The sequence below is a fragment of the Gymnodraco acuticeps genome, unplaced genomic scaffold (assembly GCF_902827175.1).
Source record: "Gymnodraco acuticeps unplaced genomic scaffold, fGymAcu1.1, whole genome shotgun sequence".
Lineage (NCBI taxonomy): Eukaryota > Metazoa > Chordata > Actinopteri > Perciformes > Bathydraconidae > Gymnodraco > Gymnodraco acuticeps.
The window spans coordinates 286,496-309,891 of record NW_022990735.1 but is presented as its reverse complement, the minus strand read 5'-3'; the positions used below and the strand labels follow the sequence as shown (position 1 = coordinate 309,891).

The window sequence follows — 23,396 nt, the reverse complement described above, 5'->3', positions numbered from 1 at the left end:
CCTTTAGACATGTGAATTTCGGTTCCGCTTTTCGATGCCTGAGGAAATATTTCTCTCCGTATGACTGCGGCGGGGCCGGAAATGTAGCGTTGTACCCATAGATATATATAAACCATAGATATAAACACGTGTTTATATTAGGGCTGTCAAGTTAACGCGTTAATAACGCGTTAACGCAAAAAAAAAATAACGCCACTAATTATTTTAACGCGATTAACGCATGTGTATTTTTTGTCCTCGGCCGCCCCGTAGTTTCAGAGCGCATCGAGTTTAAAATACCATCTACAAGCTGATGCTGACAGCCCCGCTCCTGCCGCCCGCTTGTGGCAGACCACACTTCCACGCTCACCGGCAGGCACCGACTGGCTGTTGGGAGGACCGGGAGGGTGTGTGTATGTGTGGCCCGAGCGAGCGAGAGAGAGACCTTACGTGCATTGTTGTTGTTAGCATCTGGTGCTAGCTAGCTGCGCTAACGGATATGGAGCTGTTTAAATGAAAACCTAGGAGCGACATTTCGCCACAACTGCGCCGAGCACTTGACTTTATGCAGGAAGCCAGACAGTGGGACATTGTACGAAAAGTCAGCACACTCAGCACGGATAGTGCGCGCAACATGATTGCAGCGTCCAGCAGCTCCCGTTCGAGCATATGCCTTGAGTTGCACATAACTCCAACGATCCATCACACACACACACACACACACACACACACACACACACACACACACACACACACACACACACACACACACACACACACACACACACACACACACACACACACACACACACACACACACACACACACACACACACACACACACACACACACACACACACACACACACACACACACACACACACACACACACACACACACACACACACACACACACACACACACACACAGTATTGTATGAGAGAGGTTCCAGTTTGAATTGAGGCGAATATTTGTAATGTTCAGAGGTTGTTGTGTTTAATATTCATGAGAATATTTGTCATTGTTCAAATGATAATAAACATTAGCATAAAGCATATTTGTCCACTCATATGATACTAAGACTATTAAAAACTTGAAAAATATTCCTCTAAGGTACATTTAGAACAGATACAAAATGTGCGATTAATTTGCGATTAATCGCGATTAACTATGGACAATCATGCGATTAATCGCGATTAAATATTTTTAATCGACTGACAGCCCTAGTTTATATATATAACTATGGTTGTACCTACACTTCACAGCGTAACCTGAGACCAGGGCCGGCCCGTAGCCGTAGCACTGGCGTAATAGATGTTCGCCTAGGGCGCCAGATCTGGAGAGGCGCTGCGCTGACAGCTCTGGGAGGGAAACAAATGTTTTGACCGTTGGTGCTCATCCTAATGTTCGGCCTTGATGTAACAACATTCATAATTAAGTAAATGTAACACCCTTTTCATCCCGGTTACACTTGGGCGCTGTAAGTGATGAAAATGGGGGATGTTGGCTTATCTGGCAACCGCAGCTCACAGCCAAAGTGCGAGTGAGTGTGGGAGCGAGCGAGGGAGAAAGGGAGGGCGCTGTTGTTATTAGCATCTGGTGCTAGCTGCTCTAACGGAAGAAGAATATGTTTCTACAATGATGTGGAGGGAGAGTCCTCTCCAGTCAGACTGAGAGGCTGATACTACAGCTCAGTGAGGTAAAGGACTCTGAGTGTTTAGATAGTTCATTTTAGTCTAAGTTCAAACGGTTTGGTCACAATTTATGTAAACACATATTTCCAAGGCACTCCTTTATAATTATTGGGATAAAACAGGTTTGAAATCATTCCAATGTATACTATAGGACAGTAACCAAAAATATCCTTTAAAACTGGAGAGATAAAAAAATATGCATAAATAAAATAGTAAAATAAGATATGAATGAACAACAAAACTAAAACACGTTACATGTATTTGTTATTGGCTATGGTAGGTTATTGGTTATGTTCACATACTTATTTGATTATTAAAATGTAAACCGATCTTTTTCATATGGGTGTTTAGAGTTGTACCCCCTAGATCTAGTCTCTAGTCATTCTGCTTAAAGTGCACCAGATTGAAGCATTTTACTTTAAAATGTTCAAACCTTTCTTCCCGGTATGCCTGAGAAGGCAGATATGCTTGTTTTTCTCAACAAGACCTGTTGTTAAATGGGGGGGGGTTCCTTTAAAAGTTGGACTGTTGCACTGTTGTAGCTTCAGTGGTTCTCAGGTTACAGTTACATAGCAGTGGATATAAACAGACTGATTCATGTGAATATTACTGTAAGCTAACCTGTGTAAAAGTCTCTCGAATAAATGTAATTTTTTTGGTGGAAGAAGAATGTAACATTTTTTTACCCTGCCCCTCAAAGAATCGGAATTGAGAACCGTTAAGAACCAGAATCGAAAAGTAGAATCGGAATCAGAATCGTGGAAATTCAAATGATACCCAACCCTAGTGATGGAGCCTGAGTCAGCTGCGATGAGGAGGTCATTGGTGATTTTGATCAGGGCGGTCTCGGTGCTGTGGTGGGTCCGGTAGGCAGATTGAAAGGGTTCATAGAGCTCATGGTTGGACATGTGATGGTGGAGTTGGTCGGCGACTGCTCTTTCCAAGATTTTACTAAGGAAGGGAAGGTTGGAGATTGGCCGGTAGTTGTCGAGATCAGTTGGGTCCAGTTGGGGTCCAGAGAGCAGGTGGAGGGCTTGGCCTTAGAGACCAACTTAGCCACCTGGACAGCATCCACAGGGGCGAAAGCAGAGAGGTGGCAGTATGAGGAGCGTGCAGTTGGAGCAGCGGCGCTTGGAGTACGAGCTGTGTGTGGAGCAGGGGGGGCAGGTGCGTTAAGCTGCAAGTGGATGGAATTCACTTTGGCCTGGAAGAAATCCAGGAAGTCCGAGCAGAGGTCACGAGCACCAGGAGGTTGTGGGGCAGCAATGGGGCAGAGTAAACTATTTATTGTTGAAAACAGTTGGCCGTGGGTTATGGTTGAATAGTATTGAGCTTTGGTCCAGGTGAGCGCCTCCTTGTAGGCCCTTACCCAGGCCCAAAGTAACTAAATGCAGCACTTATTGCATCCGAGATGAAGGAAGGTGGCAGGAGAGAGTAACAGAATCACTTAAATGAAATGTACAGTAAACACAATCTAATATAAGTGATGACGAATGAACACTAAATGAACATTCATTGCCATCGACACAAAGCGATGTCTGAGCAATGATCTGAATCATCAAACATTGACGTAGTAGTCCTCACCTCCTCTACTTCCCTCTGTTCCTGCACCTCCAAGCTTCACCACTTTTCTTATTTTATGAGAATTGCTTATACATGTGATTTTCCAATAAAAGTCCTATACAGAAGAGGACATATGAACTGTTGTTTGGGGTCTCAGAGACTTTAGCTTTTCAGTTCTAAGTGGTAACATAGAACTCTTCAGACACTTCTACCACATCCCTATCCATGTGTGAGGAGTCCGAGTTCCACTTCTCTAATCAACCTGAAACACAAGCAACATTACCAGAGAAAACCAAAGCTGCCATCATCACAGCCGGACAGCACTGAGGAAGAGAAGCCAGTGTTTCTCACAGACAATGCCTTCAAAACGTCCTCTTGTCTATATTTAATTTGATATAATCATATATGACAAATATAGCAATCACAAGAAACCTGCTCCTTCCTGCTCAGTGAGATTAGGGGATGTTTGGGTGTGTTCATGCTCTGAACAGTACACACAGTACACAGCAGTGTGCTGGTCTCTGTATGATGTGCTGCCACAGATTGCTGTTTGCCTTCAATCACTGAAACACTTCCCCCTCTGAACATGGTCAAATTAAGCTAATTGAACATTGAAGCCGAATAAATATGAATGACAGAATCACACAAGTTTTTTTTTGTATTGATCGGGTTTGCCTTGTGATATAGAACAACTGGGAATAAACAACAATATAATAATTGTAAAAGGTGAAGCTCATACTCGATGTTCCTGCAGGTAAAGCAGGCAGTAGGCTCCATATTAGCTCCCGCTGTCTGCCACTTCCTGTGCAGCTTTTTACAGATCTATTAATGTAGTTATTACCAGGTCTGTATGTTTTGTGGAACAGTGATGAATACATTTGTATTTAATTGCACTAAAAAGGCTCCCAAGTGTGTCTGGAGTAGGCCTTCTCAGTATTATCTGTGGGGGGGTTCCAGCAGGTCACACACAGTCACACACATCCAGGCGTTCACTTTTTTTTTTAATACATCTAAAGTTGAAATATTAAACTAAATCATTATCATTTCATCTGAAAACATGTGTTTTCATTTTCTGGTTTATGAAATGGCAAAAAAAAAAGTACAATCGCCTCTTTTGTCCAACCAACCGTCTGAACCTGATCACAGTCCTGAACACATCCAGGGACTGACAGAGTACACTGTGGCCCCTCAGGACCACCTCATAGCTCCACACTGTGGCCCCTCGGGACCACCTCTCAGCTTCACACTGTGGCCCCTCGGGACCACCTCATAGCTCCACACTGTGGCCCCTCGGGACCACCTCTCAGCTCCACACTGTGGCCCCTCAGGACCACCTCATAGCTCCACACTGTGGCCCCTCGGGACCACCTCTCAGCTTCACACTGTGGCCCCTCGGGACCACCTCATAGCTCCACACTGTGGCCCCTCGGGACCACCTCTCAGCTCCACACTGTGGCCCCTCAGGACCACCTCATAGCTCCACACTGTGGCCCCTCAGGACCACCTCTCAGCTCCACACTGTGGCCCCTCAGGACCACCTCTCAGCTCCACACTGTGGCCCCTCGGGACCACCTCATAGCTCCACACTGTGGCCCCTCAGGGCCACCTCATAGCTCCACACTGTGGCCCCTCAGGACCACCTCATAGCTCCACACTGTGGCCCCTCAGGACCACCTCATAGCTCCACACTGTGGCCCCTCGGGACCACCTCATAGCTCCACACTGTGGCCCCTCAGGGCCACCTCATAGCTCCACACTGTGGCCCTTCAGGACCACCTCTCAGCTTCACACTGTGGCCCCTCGGGACCACCTCATAGCTCCACACTGTGGCCCTTCAGGACCACCTCTCAGCTCCACACTGTGGCCCCTCGGGACCACCTCTCAGATCCACACTGTGGCCCCTCGGGACCACCTCTCAGCTCCAGACTGTGGCCCCTCCGGACCACCTCTCAGCTCCACACTGTGGCCCCTCGGGTACTAAATGTAAAAGAGCCTTTGTTCCTCAGTGGAAGCTTCATGACTTCGCAATAATATTCCTTTGGTTATTAACTATCAAGAACCATCCCCCTAACAATCACTGTCCATCACACTGACATGAACATCATCACCGTCACATCATTATCCACCTACCCTGTTTAAAGCGATCTGTTTCATGAATCATCCAAGATCTATTCCAGCAGCCTCTGCGCTCTGTTGATTTTACATATCAGTTATATGTTTATGTTGACATTGATTGGCTGTCCTTGTTTTAGATGTCCATTCCGGTCATATGAATAAAGCTGATTCTGGTCCTCGTTCTGTCACCAGAAGGTTTCATTAATAGGCAATAAGCAGTTCATGTTTTCTCTGTATGAACTCACAGCTACAGCAATTCAGTTGATTTGATCAAAGGCTATAAAATAGAACCCCGCGGGGGACACCGTGTGACGGTATGTTATGTGTTTATAGCTTATTGATTTTTAAAGCGTGCCGGCAGGTCTCTGATTGGACCAAGTATTTATACCAAATGTCTCGAAGTCTCACCTGAGAGCCGCGGAGAGGCAGCAGCGGGAGGCGGAGGGGCTGTAGGCTGGAGAAGCTCCTCTGGTTCCCCGGCAGGTGAGATGGCTCACGGCTGTAGATCTCCGTCAGCTCCGCTCCTGCCTCAGCAACAAGTGGGTGCTGCTCCGCTCCCTCGCGCTGACTCATCGATCAGCTGTGTTTGCGAGCAGTCCAGGCGGTGATTGGCTGCTGCGAGCAGCCAATCACCGCCCACCTGCGCGGCTCTGTCAAGTTCTGGAAAAGCTCCCATTACCTCACAGCACAGAGTCGCGCTCCGGCAAGCACACGCACACATGCACGAGCACGCAGTTATTTAGAAAAGGGAAATCGCGGCCGCTTCGATCACAAATGTAGAAACAAAATGTTAGATAATCCATTTACTTCCATGTGTAGCCTACTAAAATGCAACTTTAGGTAACGGAACTTTATAACACTTTAGAGAAATATAGTCTATTTTTCACTTCACTACATTGGCTCAACACTTTAGTTACTAGTTTAGTACGGACTTACATTATTATTAATAAATATAAACTTTGGTTTTTAAAGTATATTTTGATGCTAATGGTATTTTGAATGTAGGACTTTTGTGACCAATTATTTATATGTTGTAGAAGTGCAACATTAACTCAAGTGAATTATCTGACACACACACACACACACACACACACACACACACACACACAACACACACAGCACACACACACACACACACCACACAACACCACACAACACAACACACACACACACAACAACACACAAACACACACACACACACACACACACACACACACACACACAACAACACACACACACACACACACACACACACACACACACACACACACACACACACACACACACACACACACACACACACACACAACACACACACACACACACACACACACACACCACACTTCCACTGACTTGACGGAAGTGCTATAAATAAAAGCTTGCTGCTGAGCAGAGAATAGAGCTGCTGGTTTGTGTAGAGCAGCTCCAGCTCACCACGCAGCATGTGGATCTTTATCACACATCTTATTATTCAGTTGGGTGACTTTAAAGGATGATTCTCCACTAAGGCCTTAATATCCAACACTGGGGAGGCACATTGATTAAAAGTAGAGAACTTGTTGGGAGGGTTTTCTTTAATCATGTCAACAGAAATGTAGAAATAAGGTTTTAATATTACTAGCACCCGCTATCGGTATCATTTTACCAGTGGTTTAAACTTTAAAGTAACTAAGTACATTAATTTAAGTACTGTACTTTACTAGAGTAAAGTACAGTTTGTTGCTATACTTTGTACTTCTACTCCACTAATTCAGAGGTAAATGGTGTACTTTTACTCCACTACATGTATTTAACCTTTAGTTACTTTACAGATTTGGAATAATGATGTGATGATTCTTCTTCTTTTAAAAGTTTGATACCAAATTAGGGACAAACTTTGGGTCATTTGGATTCTGCATCATCTAATGAATAACCGACCACATGGGCCCTATTGAAAACATGCTTTAATAAGCGGAGCATTTCTCCACGGAGCACCTGCACAAGGTGTGGTACTTCACCATGCGTGTCGTTTTTGAGATGTATTTAGATATAATTGCACTTCCATACACGCAGCAAATCAAATAAGGATTTGATCAAATATTGATATCTTTGGACATTTTGTGTCCATCTTCGAAATTGCGAGCCCCAGCTGGCAAATACAAATCTGTCTTTTGCATCAACCCTTTAGAATCCTTTGGAAGAGTTTCTGTTATTGAGTTGCAGTACTTGGTGTAATTTAAGGTATCACAGTAAGATAAAACATGCCAACTGTAAATGTATTCATGTTGATTTGGTTCTAACCGCACATTAACATCCTTTCTAAAACTCTCGCCATTAGCAATTCTATCTGATCACAGCTGGGCCCCTATAGCTCAGCATGATGATGACTGATGTGTCCCAAAAAGGCCACAATACACAGAAAACACGTTTTTCATTTACAAGAACTTTCCTCTGGCACCAATATGTGTGATGAGCATGGAGCTGCCATCTCTTCGCCTGTGGAATATGTGTGACCATGTTTTACTCTAAAGCTTCCTAAGTGGAGAATAAATGCATCTTCGCTGCACCTCTGTCAGCGGGCGTCCGTTAAAAACAACATTTCAGAACAGACAAAAAGAACAGAAAACCGACACCATGGTGACTTTTACAAAATCTGTATTAAAAAAAAAAAGAAGCATAATTTGCAAAGTTTAGTCTATGTTTTTTTTTTTACAATACCAGTGAAATGTACAAAAACAAGATGGAGCAGGAACAGTTGGAATTGGATGTTTGGCAAGACATGTCAATACCAGCATTTAAAACAAAAGGCAAGTCAATGACAATTACGCATTTGTCACATATTTCATAGCGCAGGCTGGTTAGTCAGTAGTGGTCAATGGGCATCAGTCACCACACAGTCGCTATGGAAACCAGTTAATGGGGGTTTTCCCAAGAGGCAAGACAATTCATGTAACTGCAAAATGTCGGTCAATATGCCGCAAGGCAAGGCACTGAACCCTGAACACAGCACTGGGCTGCTCATTGGCTACTTGTAAAGAAATGAAAACTATTGGAAGCTCCTGAAAATGGAGTTGAGAAGAAAATCTGAAGTGGTCTCAGCAGGAATGTCAATGAGAGCCTTTTTAATGTATCAAGCAGGAAGATCTTCTCATAACTTCTGACACAAATGATTGGACTTATTCAGATATGCGAGATGACAAGAAGCGTCATGGAAGTCTCTGTTCTCCGTCTTTAACAGTCGTAGTGTCAACACCGTCAGCCGTCAAGTAGCGTTTGTAAATGTTAAGGCAAGAAATCATGAATATGTACACAAACATACCCTCCAACACAAACACAGCAGTAGAATCTGGGCCATACAAATGTAGTTACAGTCTACCCAAAGATCCATCATTCTACCAGAACACATCAGGGACTTTCACATTGATCCTAAAGGAGAAATGACTGAATGTGGGATAAACAGGAAACACATAATATAACACCTTGACCTCCATGCAGGGGACAAGGTGGGAAACAAACTCTAACACAATGTAAGGACACACACAACAGATGGGGCCAAGGTAGGAAACCAAATAACCTGAAAACAAAGGCGAAATGTTTTATGACAGAAGTTTCAATATTTAGAGGTTCAATTTCAATTCTAAGAGGAAAAGACAACATATTTTGAAAAACAAATGTCTGAGTGGTCTGCGTCTTTTGTGCCAAATGAGTACCTTGGTATAATATGTTTGAGGATGTTGAGGTGAAAAAGAGGCAGAGCCAAACCATTAAACATAGAATCCTATTCAAATGTCTTTTAGCTTTGATCATATCTAAAAATAGTCGGTAAAATATGACTTTCTTTTTCAAAAAATACACATTTTTCACCCTCATAATATACAGCATGACATTATTCTCAAAATGATTAGATTTCTTTTTGTCCTATCAGTGGTTCTCTTACGCTATCAAACGTATACATATTCCGTCCTCTCAAAAAGAACAGCAGGAAGCTCACCAGATGCATTTACCAGTGGATTTCAACTCTATGACATGTGAGTGAAGAATCAATACGTCCAGATCTTATGGTCTAATTTGAGATTCTGCCTGTTATCAAATGAGAAAGTGTCATAACCAAAAAATCCAAAGCTGAATGACCTGGACCATACGTGATGTCATTCGGTCAATCATCCTCCACGTCCCTCAAGGCATGTTTCCCACTCTGTGAGTCAGTGTCACGCATCAGACAGAAACACAGCTGAAATGTGCAAAGACGCAACCAGGAAGCTATCTTCAGTGAATGTTACTGGGAAGAGAAAACGTTGATGATGAACCAACACTTAGCCTGCAGTGTCTCAGAGCTGCTCATGTAAACCAGAGAACACCTGTTTCAGGAAGTGGAAGCTACATTGTTGTGCTTACACCGCTGCTACAACAGGAGAGCGTTAAGGAACCCAGAGAGGACTCCAAGGACACACCGACAGACTGCATGCCCGGGAGCACCTTAGGGCGGATTGACTATCTCTCATCATTGCTGTGCTTTGCAACAATGATCATCTTTGTTAGAAAACAAGTTCTAGCTTGGAACACATCCTGCTATTTGCACAAGCCCTCACAGCCACTGGGTTCCACATGAGCACAAGGAGAATAGAGGACAATGTGCACTGTATCATTAGTGCATACCGACAGCTGTATGTTAGCAGTATATGTGGAATAGTTCATGACAACAGCGATTGTGCTCTGCCACCCTAATCATTGAAGCCCCTGTTTAGTTGCAACAGAAGACATAGAAGGAATGGAAACAGCCGCAGCAGCGAGGGGAATGTGTGGATCTGCATCTCTGTGCCAAACCACCCTCAGGAGGAATCATAACAGAGCCTCATCTCTCCAGCCATCGTCTGTCCAACGCTACATGGCGCAGTGTGACCCAGGGCATACAAACCAGACCTGAAGTGTCATTCATTTCTTTTTAGTGTCTGCTGGAATTTAAAAACATTTCATTTGCAGAGACTGATCTGGATGATGAGTGTTTGTGTCCGACAATAAACATAAACCTGCTATAGTTACATATTGTCATGAAATGAACCGAGCACTTTGCACTGCTGCAGAGCTATAATCCAGGTGGGATTATTCTTTTAGTTCGTGCGTGTGCGCGTTAGTATTACAGTTGTTGCTAACTAGTGTTCATATTGATTTCATAGAAGCGCTTTGTGCCTGAAGCACCCGGTCATCTGCCAATGGCCCACTGTCACAGAACACACGATGCAGACACTGAAAGGACACAATGTCTTCGTGCAGAGTACTATAAGAGTTTCCTTTAGCGTTGAAGCACTCGTGAGGTGATGCAGGAGCGCTCCGTCAGAGGCCTTGACGAGGAAGTCAACGATGAATTGATTGAATAACGCGATGAGAGCTCTAATCAGCAGCAGCCTGGAACAGCAGCCGCTCTGCGTTTGTTGAAGGAGAGCAATGACTGTCAGAGAGAGGATGTGAACCACAGAATAAAACAACTCCAAACAAACGTGGACTCACAACAAATTTGAGCATTTTCACTTTCTACCAGAAGAACCCTCTTTCAGGGGAAATAGTTATTACAGTCAGAAAACAGGTCATGGAACAGCCTACTCTTCTAAAAATAAAAAATGGAGAAATGTTAAAACAGGGCTGGGATTTGTATAAGCGTTGTCAGAATTGTAGTTCCATTCAGTGTTAAGGGGGTGTATTATCTTCATCACGAGGTGGATGGACAACAGATCCCATCTGGTCTAAAGAAATACTAAATACAGTCTCGTGTCTGCGTGCTGGAATCAACCGGGAGTGCAGCTTCTATCTCTCGTCAACAGTGCTTCAAAAATCATCACATCTTTCTCTAAAATAATACAAGAAACAAATCATAATAATAATTATAATAATAAAACGATCACAAAAAAGAGATAGCAAAACATCAAAATGGATATACCTCTCTATGTTCATTGTGCTTACACAGGAAAATAAGGAGGAAATAAGAGTAAAACCAAATTTAAAAAAAACCACAACTCCAGTGTTTACCTTTTGACTTAGTGTATGTTTGCTTGTTTACAACAGAAAGCTAGTATTTATATGGCTACAAACTAAAGTCTGTCCGACTCATGTCTGAGTCAGCAGACGTCCTCCCTCAGTAGTAAGTTCTGGGTGTGATGAGGATAGTGTCTGGGATCTGTCCGCGGGAGAAGCCCTTCAGTGAGAGAATTCATCTTCAGACCGTCGAATGGTGAGATTAAAATGTTGCCCAGCCAATGCCTAAAATCAGCCTGGGGCTCACGGCTCCTTCAAAGCATCCGATTGGTGTGCAAACCCCCTCCACACTTCAAATCCAGGTAAGGTCCAAATGGAAAATAAAAAAACAGCCACAATATTTCCAAGTCTTCCATTAAAACAAAACGTTTAAATGAATTCTGATAAAATCACTCGACAGGCAAATTGTGGCACTCATAAAACACTGTTGCCAACATGCACGCACACACACACACACACACACACACACACACACACACACACACACACACACACACACACACACACACACACACACACACACACACACACACACACACACACACACACACACACACACACACACCACCTTATTGCCTCTTTGTGAAAGAGTACACCTCTACAGTTCAGTGATTCACATAAGGAAAAAAGAATACTCCTGCACACCCAGTTTACTCTCTGCAGCTCTCAGCCGTGACCTCTGTGCCCCCCCCCTCTTTGTGCAGGAATATTGTGTTCCATCTGAACCTGCACACACTACCCTCCAGAGTGTGGAGCTCTTGGTGTCACAGGTCTCATCTCATCCTGTTCTGCCTCATCAGAGGGACGATGCAGGAGGGGGGCCCCGCCTTGGTCAGGAAGGGGTGTTTGAGAAGCTCGCTGGCCGAGGACCTCTGAGCTGGGTCCCGCACTAACGTCTTGTCCAGGAAGCCCTTGAGCAGAGGGGAGACCTGGCAGGGGGAGAACATATTCAGAGTCATCAGATTCAGGTGTTCATGACACTAGCCTGTAGCATTTGTTTAAATAGAGAAGTGAATCAAATCAAACCACATGTACATTATAAGATATCTCCAGTCCAGTGATATGGAAGGGTGCACACTATAAATAACTTAACATCTCTACTCAGAGAATTTGGACTGAAGTGAGACAAATTCAGACCTTACCAACGGCTTTGCATCTAGTTTTTTTCTGTGGAAACAAACGTAATATATCGATATATAAAATCAATATTCATGTATCTGTCATTTCTTGTCAGACATTGAATTAAATCCTTTTGACTAATGGTTTCTGGCTGCATGCACATATACACAGCCAAGGAACCACATTTCTCCATCAGATATATTCCCATGTTAACCTTTTCAATCAAAAAATTGAATTACATTTAAGAAATCCGGCTATTTTTTTTGTATTGACACTGGTGGAGAACTTCGTAGGCTGGTCTGACAACAATTACCTCCAGCTCAACGTCAGCAACACTGAGGAACAGCAGCACCAGTGTTGTCTGACCAGTACAGCAATAAACTGTACTGGTCAGACAACACTGGTGCTCTCTTCAGGAAGGGACAGAGCCAGCTGTTCTTCATGAGGATGCTCAGGTCCTCCTCAGAGGAGTTCAGCCTCAGACTCATCCCTCCATACAGAGCTAGTGAAGAAGAGGAGTTCAGCCTCAGACTCATCCCTCCATGCAGAGCTAGTGAAGAAGAGGAGTTCAGCCTCAGACTCATCCCTCCATGCAGAGCTAGTGACGAAGAGGAGTTCAGCCTCAGACTCATCCCTCCATGCAGAGCTAGTGAAGAAGAGGAGTTCAGCCTCAGACTCATCCCTCCATGCAGAGCTAGTGAAGAAGAGAGTTCAGCCTCAGACTCATCCCTCCATGCAGAGCTAGTGAAGAAGAGGAGTTCAGCCTCAGACTCATCCCTCCATGCAGAGCTAGTGAAGAAGAGGAGTTCAGCCTCAGACTCATCCCTCCATGCAGAGCTAGTGAAGAAGAGGAGTTCAGCCTCAGACTCATCCCTCCATGCAGAGCTAGTGAAGAAGAGGAGTTCAGCCTCAGACTCATCCCTCCATGCAGAGCTAGTGACGAAGAGGAGTTCAGCCTCAGACTCATCCCTCCATGCAGAGCTAGTGACGAAGAGGAGTTCAGCCTCAGACTCATCCCTCCATGCAGAGCTAGTGAAGAAGAGGAGTTCAGCCTCAGACTCATCCCTCCATGCAGAGCTAGTGAAGAAGAGGAGTTCAGCCTCAGACTCATCCCTCCATGCAGAGCTAGTGACGAAGAGGAGTTCAGCCTCAGACTCATCCCTCCATGCAGAGCTAGTGACGAAGAGGAGTTCAGCCTCAGACTCATCCCTCCTCGGCACAGCACCAAGCGCTCGGACAGTCCTTTGTGCCTGTAGCCATCAGGCTGCACAACCAGGGGCTAAACCATGTAGCCCAGTGACCACCAACTGGCGGCCCGCGGGCCACATCCAGCCCGCCAGACATTCTCATCCGGCCCGCACGACGGGGGTGACTGTGGCGTTGGCGGAGTGATTACTGCGTTCGCCCCCCACCCATTTCTTTGTTTACAACGTCTCGTGAGTAAGGTGCAGTACCGGAGTCCAACAGAGAGGCAGCAGCTGCGGGACAGTAGACTGCGAAACCTTCCCTGCCTTGAACAAGAATTGATCCTTCGTCGTGAAAGTGTCTGGTTAATGCGCTCCGCACCACAGCAGTAGCCACGCTGCGACAGAGTCCAACAGAGAGGCAGGAGCTGCGGGACAGTAGCCTAGAAGCAGGGTTGGGTTGTAACGGAATACATGTAACGGTGTTACGTAATCAGAATACAAAAATCAAGTAGGCTAACTGTATTCAGCTGGCGTTACATTTGAAAAACGAGTAATCTGATTACAGTTACTTTCGTAAACCTGAAGTGAATACATTTTGGAATACTTATTGGAATTATTGGTGGAAAACTTTCCTCACAAAATGTAATCTTCATTACCGGCAGAACTGTGTGCACACTGCACGGCGCTGCAGCGTGTCTGTGAGCGAGAGAGAGATGCAGAGTCTGTGAGGCCCCGCCCCCGCACGCAGATGAGAGAGAGATCTCTTTTAAAATATATTGAAAGTTAGAAACGGAGATGGTTCGATAAAATGTGCAAGATAACGTTTATGAAGCATTTCTTTATTGTCGAGATGATGACATTTATAACGGGATCAAATCAAAGTGAATGGCTTGCTGCTGCTAAATGCATGGGGCAAGTGACTGGAAACAGTTTTAAAAGTTATTACATTGTTTCAGATAATAAATAATAATGAGAATTCATTCTATTTAGGGGTGCCTTTCAAAGCACCCAAGGACACCTTACAATTCATAACATATTCTAAAGAAAGGTTTTAAGACAGTACAAAGAATGCAGTCCGGGTGATGTTTTTTATGTGGGGTGCAGATGAGAGAGAGCTGTCCAGAATGACACCAATGTTGTGTTTGAGTTCTTGATAAGCCATTAAAACAGTAAAATAAGTGTCTCCTGTTCACCAAAACATACCCATCTGTTATGGAAAAAGAAAGTATTCCAAAAGTAATCTGAATACTATTTATAAAATTCTGGGCTATATAAAAATCGCTGGCCCGCGATAGTGTCTATTGGTTACATTTCGGCCCTTGGACAAATGTAGTTGGTGATCCCTGAGCCCATTAATAGTAGCCCGTACTGTACATACATCACATCTGCAGTTTGATTGTAAGATAGCAAAACTAAACAGCTTTAGAAGGTTTTAGCTTTAGCTTTATTAGAAAAAGAAACCATTAGAAAGTAGTATTTGATTTAGGCATTGTTCCCAAGAGACGCAGACTTGCATTTCCCCATAACGATGTTGTTTAACAACCGGCGTAAACGGACCTTCGTGCGCTATCAAGCAGTGAGCGTGCGATGTCCTGTTCAGATGACGTCACGTCCAACGGGATGCCATCAATAAACTACACAGCATCACACTACACACCTACGCAATGACTACATTCAGGCACACTGTAGAACACAACCTCTTTGGACCATTCATATACTTATTGAAAACAAGCTACAACATTTAATACCTTGGAAAATGCTGTTTAATATTTTTTTCATTTTCGCTAAATTGATTTATCAACTTGTAATACTTTTTAAGACCCCGCGGACCCCCTGTACTGGTGTCTGCTTTATCAAAGATTGATTTAGTTGTCTTAGTGCTTATGTTGATAAAACGTTATCAGTAGTCCAGCTGGGACCTTTGCCATTTCTTTGTTGACACTTTTAAGCCACTACAAAAGGCATAGAACAAAGAGGTCTTAGATTACTCAGCCCATTACCTAAACACAGATTATAATCCAACCTTGAAAAGTGTCTTTTATTTGTACAGCATTTGTGTTATTATGTGATGAAGTGCTCTGCAGCATTTTGTCTTGGTACCTTGTGCAGATTCTTCAGTTTGGGAGGCAGGTTGTCTCGGATCATTTTCATGGCTTTGAGCGGCGGCTCATTGAAGTACGGCGGCTCCCCGTCCACCATCTCTATCACCATGATACCCAGAGACCAGATATCCACCTGGATACAGAGAGAGAGTCACCACCAGAAGAGATGTTTCAACATGAACAGAGTGCGAGTGTTACCTCTGGTCCATACGGCAGTCTGGATATGAGTTCTGGTGCCATCCAGTACGGCGTTCCAACCAGAGACTTCCTTCTCTGCACCTCTTTAGACACCTGGGCACAGAAGCCAAAGTCTGACAGCTTCACCTGGAGGCAGAGCAAGACACACAAAGGAATGGTTACAAAAAGAAAAGAACCGGTATGACTGATGAACATGGAGATTATTTTCCCTAGAAAGTAAATAACTTGATGACAAATCGTTTTTAGAATCAGAGCATACCTACCCTTAAAAACAGAAGAACACTGAATACACTTTGGGTAGAGCAACAACCTCTCTCACGAGGGACAGACATGCAACATATGTCGTTTGATTAGAATAGACCAACGTAGGAATTATAGTATAAAAAGGACAACAAAAATATAGATAGACTGAAAACGACATGAAGCATGGGATGATGAATGGTCCAAAAGCTTTTCTCAGCAGGGTACATTTGACTTTAGATTACATAACGATGAAGAAAAGTAATACAAGACATAAAAAGGTGTGTTCCTGCAACATGGAAATAAATATGATCTGAGGCTCAGCTTATGCTTCAATCGTCAAGGCGATCACTCAATGGCATTCCTCTTTGCTACCATCTGCACATCTTTCTAAGGAACTCTGCATGGCAAGTGAGAGCTTTGATACGGCCCACAGGGCTCACTGTTAGCCTCAGATAGCACAGAAAGAGAAATGAAACAAACCCACTATGAGAAGCCAAGACACAGTTTCAGTATGTCTGCCACTGATGGGAAACACAAGAAGCTTGAAATGTAACCCGGATAGACTAGAGTTAAACCGTGGCTTCAAACTGTTATCACACAGCTGCATCAGATACACCGCCCTACTGACGAGGAACACATCAGGCTGGGTGGGGTCTGCCTCCCCTCCCGGCCCAAAGAGGGCAGCCCCTCAGACCCACCTCACACCACCTGCCCTCAGCAGCCTGCAGGAACACCCAGGTCACACAGAAAGGCCTTTCTGTGATGTAACTCAAAATATTTGATACAACTTTAATTGAGTTCAGTGTTTACAAATTAATCTACCACCAAAAGTGATATAAACATAAAGAAACATCAACCGCTTCCTATTTTGAAATACTTTCTTAAAGTTTTAAGAAAGTATTTCAAAGTATTCTTTAAGACATTGGGTGCTGGCATTCCGTTTGTAATGTCTGACACGTAAACACGGTTACATGAAATGGCCACCATTAGAAACACTGATGCTGTGTCCACAGGGGGAAATAACAGGACTGGAAAAGTATACATGCACCATGCAAATCAAAAAGATACAACAAACCTTTCCATATCATATAACCATCACTATTAAACACATTGAAGTATGAGCAACATGAAGCAGCCCCTGCCTTGTTCTGTTCCTCAGAGGACAACAATGCTGAAGAAGCCCTTCAGTGTCCCAGAGGCCTCTCTGGCATACATGCATACTGCTGTACACCACAGCTCATAAAGACACAAGCCACAAACTCACCAGCTGTCATCAAGGGGCTGTGGTTAACACCTTAGGCCGTCTTAGCATCACATCTGTGACTTGCACAAACAAGATATTATATGTGATGGTGCTGAGACACATATGCCTATTAACCTATTATAAACAAATTGATTAACAAACAAAGGATGCGCTACGCTTGGCAGAAAATGACACATTTTGTCAAATGATTTACAACATTTGTCATCTTTGTGATCCAACAATGTGAACAAGACACCAGTTTCACATACGCTGACGACATTTAGCAGAAAACTTGCCACAAATCGTCGGCCTTGCTTAGATGGTAGAATTGTGGTTAAAAGCTCAACTCAGCAGAACCACTCCTCTGTGCACTCAGCAGCATCTGAGTCACTGAGTCACGGTCTTATGTACTAAAACACAGTGCTATGTACTAAAACACAGTGCTATGTACTAAAACACAGTGCTATGTACTAAAACACAGTGCTATGTACTAAAACACAGTGCTATGTACTAAAACACAGTGCTATGTACATGAAAATACTTGTTCTAGCACTGTGTTTTACACAGTGCTAGAACAAGTATTTTCATTCTTTAGTATGCTACACATATTTGACAGCTGATCCCAGAGGCTTTTATTTAGATTGAAAAGTATAAATATTTTCTCAACACATAAAAAAACACTTTAGTTCATTACGAAAACTCAAAATTAACACACCTGGAGTTATGTGTTTTTTTACACAAAAGGACAGGGATGGAAAAGTACAATATTTACCTCAAAGAGAGGTGTAGAAGTATAAAGCTGCATAAAATGCAAATATGTAAGTAACTACAAGAACCTCACATTTGTACTTAATAACATTCCACTACTGACGAGGAGGACTGTGACACACAAGAAACAACTTCCATTGTCCTCTGGCCTAACCAGGTTGGTTTCATTTTCTACTGAAAGCAGAAACCTGCCTTCAAATGGTCAGGAAGTGAGCTGGTGACACTGCCAGTTTAACAGAGCGGTGAACAAAGACAACACAGTCATGTATTTTCATTCTTACAACAACTTGTGACGTCATGTCAGGGGCTGCTGCAGTGCAGTGAGAAACACAACAGGCAGGTAACATCTCAAAGCAGGAAGGACATAAATGATCGCTGCATGATGGTGGCTCATTTGATCATTTCAATGAAACAAATCAAAACATATTGTTACTCACTACACCTGCTCATGTCCCTCTATGACTTCCCGAGATGTCTGAGAAGAAATGCTTGTTGTGGTTCGACTGATAAAAGTGGATGTTTGCTGCTACTAAAGCGCATAATGAAGGCACTTGGGCTCTCTGTTCTGACTGGGCAGCTCAGGAACAGATGTTCTGCACTCCTGCACTGAAAGGGAGGCAGCTTTAATGAGTTTGAAATGCCTCTAAAGAGAACTAAGGTGTGTTTATGCAGTGTGAAGAATGTGGTACATACGCGGCCATCATGAGTGAGGAGGATGGAGTCACTCTTGATGTCTCTGTGGATCACACCCTGTGTGTGGAGGACAGACAGCGCCTTCAGGACAGACAGACACACCGTGGCAATCTGCTCCTCGTTCATCCTGCAGGACACACACAGATGTACACCCTTTGTATGCACTTCTATCAACACTGTTTGATTCAGGTTCTACAGTCATTTCTGAAGCCATATTAATGATTGGTAGCTCCAAGAGAGGAAAACACTCAATTACAACTGAGAATGACAATTAAATAGATCATGTAAAATGACACACCATGGTCGTAAGTCAATTCATATATCTACTCAAGTCCAATTTTGATGTACTTGTGTTTCACTTGTTCCTTTATTTAGTTTTCCCTATTTTACAAGTGACAGCTTTAGTATTTTCAGATGATTATAAAATACATTATTATAGAATACGTTTCACTCAGTCAATGCAGTGATTCAATGAGCACCTGCATTATAACAACTAAGTGAACAGACATTAATTGCATAAATGATTATCATCCTGAAATGGGCCTATTACTTAAGTAAGAATGCATGACTTTGACGAGAAACAGAGTCTTTTTACACTGTAGTATTATTGCTCATTTTATTAATGAAGAAAATAAATAAGGCAACACCGCCCCCTTGTGGAAAAACACAATGTTGGTGAATTGGGGATTTCAAATTGAAAGCAGAATACAGATGAATGGAGAAGCGGTATTTATACAATAACAGGTTGAAATCATGTAAAACAAATGAGTTTTTAGAGAATAAAAGGTCATATACAGTGGTTAACATCTGCTACATAATAACACTTTAAAGGCATTAAAGGTTTCTCTCACCTGGTGTGTGTCACAATGTCAGTGAGAGCTCCTCCCTCCAGGAACTCCATGACGACCCAGAGCTCGTCTCCTACCAGGTAGCTGTTGTACATCTCCACCACATTGTCATGGTGATAGTCCCGCATGATCACCACCTGCAGTCACCACGGAAACAGATGGAAACACGGTGAAGGTATAATTGAATTACATGGACTCAAAAGAGAGGCCCTGCAGGTAGGGTGTGTGTGTGTGTGTGTGTGTGTGTGTGTGTGTGTGTGTGTGTGTGTGTGTGTGTGTGTGTGTGTGTGTGTGTGTGTGTGTGTGTGTGTGTGTGCGTGTGTGTGTGTGTGTGTGTGTTGTGTGTGTGTGTACACTGATGTTGCTGTTGATAACACACTGTAGCTTGAAAGTGACTAAAAGTGTCAATTAGCAACTGTGAGTGTGAAGTGGAGCTGTGTGCTCCACCACCTGCAAATACATGTAACCTGTCATTTCTACTGAGAGCAGTTCTGACCTATTATGTCAGATGTGTTACATTTAATTCCATCGTTTAAAGGCTGTATGAGCCGAGTGTGAGACAGGCTGCTGTTTTTATTTGTGAATTCTATAACTCCAAAATAAGCTTGAGGTAAGAATGGAGCTTACTGTTCACATAGATCTTAACACAAGAAAGACAGCCATAGTTCTGTTCTGGTCTTAAGGATCTTGTCAGAAGTTTACAGAGCGGTCTTATAGTTGTATAAAGGTGTAGTGATGTGCGTGTTCTGTACAGCATTACATTAAGAGGTGTTTCTAATATTCATATGAGTTAGGAGGCAGAAAAATCCCTTTGGAAGAATGTCTAAATGTAATTTAGTCCAGTACAACTATGACTTCAGTAATAAATATTAACTTCATGTAAACATTTCCACGCATGCCAACAAAATGTAAAGACTACTAACTTGTTTCTGTTTATTTTATGACAGAGCTGTTGTATTGAGTTGCAATCATTTGTAAAGGTGTACCTAATAAAGAAAACATCATAGATTTAACCAGCAACATGTCTTAATCTGTTCCAATGATATCTCGTGTACAGATGGTGAAGCACACACAAAAGAGAACTTTTGATATAAAACAAATATTTACAATTCTCAGTTTCAGATAAACATTTCGGTGAGGTGTCATTGGTAAAGAGAAAGAACATAACGTGCAACAGTGGTAACTGTTTGAACCAGAGCCTTCACTCGATCATAAAGTCTCACCTCGTTGAAGAGGAGTTCTCTGCGTTGTTGTTTCCTCAGGTCCATCTTCTTCACAGCCACCAGCTTCCCGGTGGTCTTCACCGTGGCGATACAGACGATCCCGGTGGACCCCTCCCCTATCTTGATGTAGTGGTCCAGGTAGGTCCTCGGATCACCAGGATCCACCACCATCTGTAGCGCTGCTCTGAACTGCTCATGAGAAACCCTCTGGGGTTCCCTCTGCGGCGAGCGGCCCTGGGGCGGAGCACCTGGGGCCGGGGGCCCAGAGGGTGCTGGGGGCCGGGGGGCTGGAACGCTTGGGTGAGGGGGTGTGGGTGCTGGGTAGCCTCAGGGGTCAGGCTGGGATGGGATGTGTGATGAGGGTGGCTTACAGGGGCTTGGAGCTGGAGGAACCTCGAGAGGAGCCGCTGGAGGGGCCGTTCTGAGGAGACTCATGGTGTCGCACAGGCTGCAAACAGAGACCCTCATCACAAACACAACATAGGCCGAGTGTAACAATCTACAGCAAATAGTCTTTCAGGCGTTGTAGATGTATTATTTATATAGAATATGAATACCCCATTTATATAGTAGGAAGGGGCAATATGGAATGAATCCCCTGTTAGAGAATATGGAATTTGATTTCACAAGATATATTCATTTTGCCAGAAAAAACCTTTTTATAGATAAAATTACAAAAAAGATTTGTCTGTTTAAGAGTATACTAGCAAATGAAATACCTGGAAAATCCAAGTACTTTCAATTGATGCAAAAGACAAGAACTGATCAAATGGAACAATAACCTGCTGACTGGTGATCAAAATGACCAGGAAAGATCTTATAGGGATATCAGAGGGTATGGTATACATGATGTGGGAAGATCTTGGATTTACTGTTCATTTCAAATCCAACAAAAGATAACATCTTTAAGTGCATTTCCCTCTGAACTGTCTGAATAGTTTACATTTGCTTTCATTGCATCATTCTTTAAAGCCCTTTGGCATAAAGCTGTGTTTAAAAAAAAAGAAGCCCTCAACTTGAACTGCTTGAATTCTCTCACAAGCATCGCTGACTGCTGAACAAAGAGCAAGGTGATAAGAGCTGCCCAATTTGCACTTGTCTGCCTTTTCTCTCTCGGTCAATAGCTTCCCTCTGGGCTGCCCTCCCTCTGTCCATGCTGCTGTCCATACCTGTCCCGTGGGGCTGCGTCCGCCCTCACTCTCCGTCCTGGGGTAGGTGTTGAATGGCCGTGTGTTCTGTTGTGTGGTCTTCATCAGCCCCTCTGATACTGGCAGGTTAGGGGTGCGGATGTTAGGTCCAGAGAGAGGCCTTTTGTCCCTGGGAGACTGAGGGCTGCCGTCCCGCACCATGTAGCTGGACTTTGGCCTTTGGTCACTTGGTTGATCCATCTGAAAAGAGGCAGGGTTTCGTGGAGAGATGGACGGATCATTAGGTAGATGGGTTGTCAAATGTAAGGATATATCAATGTGAGATATACAAAGATGAACATGTTCGTCGCGAAGATAAAAAAAGAGCCATTTGAGTCCTGTAAACAGCAATTACTAGATTTCATCATCAATAAATGTGAAGCTGCAGCCCCACCTGGTCCCGGTCCCGATGCTCTCTGTCTCTGTGAGGTGGGGGAGGGGGCCCGGAGCCCGGTCTATCCCTGTGGGCCCGGCTGGGCTCTTGGCCCCGGGGCTGCTGCTGAGGCCGATCCTGACCTCCCTCCTCCCACTGAGGAGGGCGGAGTGCACGTGGACCCTGGCGGGGGTCACCTCCACCTGCATGGTGGTCTGGCCTGGGTCGGTCTCTGAAAAGCAAAAATCAGAAACATGTGGTGAAATGCCTCATCGGCTGGTATTGACATAACATCTGCTTTGGTCCCGTTTCCATCATTAAGATTAGATGCTGCAGTTTGACTCTGTACCTGTCTTGCCTGTCCGGGTGTGGGTGGTGTCTGTGGTGAGGATCTCCGTTCTCCTGCCCCCCTCCTCCTGAAGAGCCCGAGTCCTTGCGAGGATGGATTGGGGGGCTGCCTCGTCGCAAGGAGTTGGAGCGTGTCACAGACATGGTGTCAAACTCATCCAACAGCCATGTCAGAGAGCCGTCCACTCCCAGCTTGCTGCCACGCACAATTGTCTGGAGATATTAAAAATAATTTGATTTGATTTGTGGATAGTGAACATGAGAGGCCCTAATATAAAAAGCTTGTCATTCCAATTAGCCGCTTTGGTAAAACCATGTATCTATTTAAAAGTGGTATGAATGAGAAATTGGCACTATTATATGATTCTAATCACAGTAAAAGAAAAAATCTATTTAGTTACAGAATAAAATCATTCATACACAACTTTACAGATAATAATTTCATTAAGTGCTACCAACTTTATAAATATCTAAGAATTAAGATAACAAGTAAATGTCTTGGGTAGC

At 43.8% G+C, this 23,396-nt stretch overlaps 1 protein-coding gene across 1 annotated transcript in view; it reads right to left on the bottom strand.

Moving 5' to 3' along the window:
• Positions 1–7,968: 7,968 nt before the first annotated feature.
• pak4 (p21 protein (Cdc42/Rac)-activated kinase 4) overlaps positions 7,969–23,396 on the bottom strand; it is a 47,205-nt gene continuing 31,777 nt past the window's right edge. The window contains 11 exon segments of the mRNA XM_034231866.1: positions 7,969–12,286; positions 15,764–15,898; positions 15,964–16,089; positions 18,911–19,037; positions 19,762–19,895; positions 20,982–21,289; positions 21,292–21,357; positions 21,360–21,429; positions 22,151–22,369; positions 22,563–22,773; positions 22,891–23,102. Coding sequence (XP_034087757.1) covers positions 12,131–12,286; positions 15,764–15,898; positions 15,964–16,089; positions 18,911–19,037; positions 19,762–19,895; positions 20,982–21,289; positions 21,292–21,357; positions 21,360–21,429; positions 22,151–22,369; positions 22,563–22,773; positions 22,891–23,102 — 1,764 coding nt within the window. The 3' untranslated portion in view covers positions 7,969–12,130.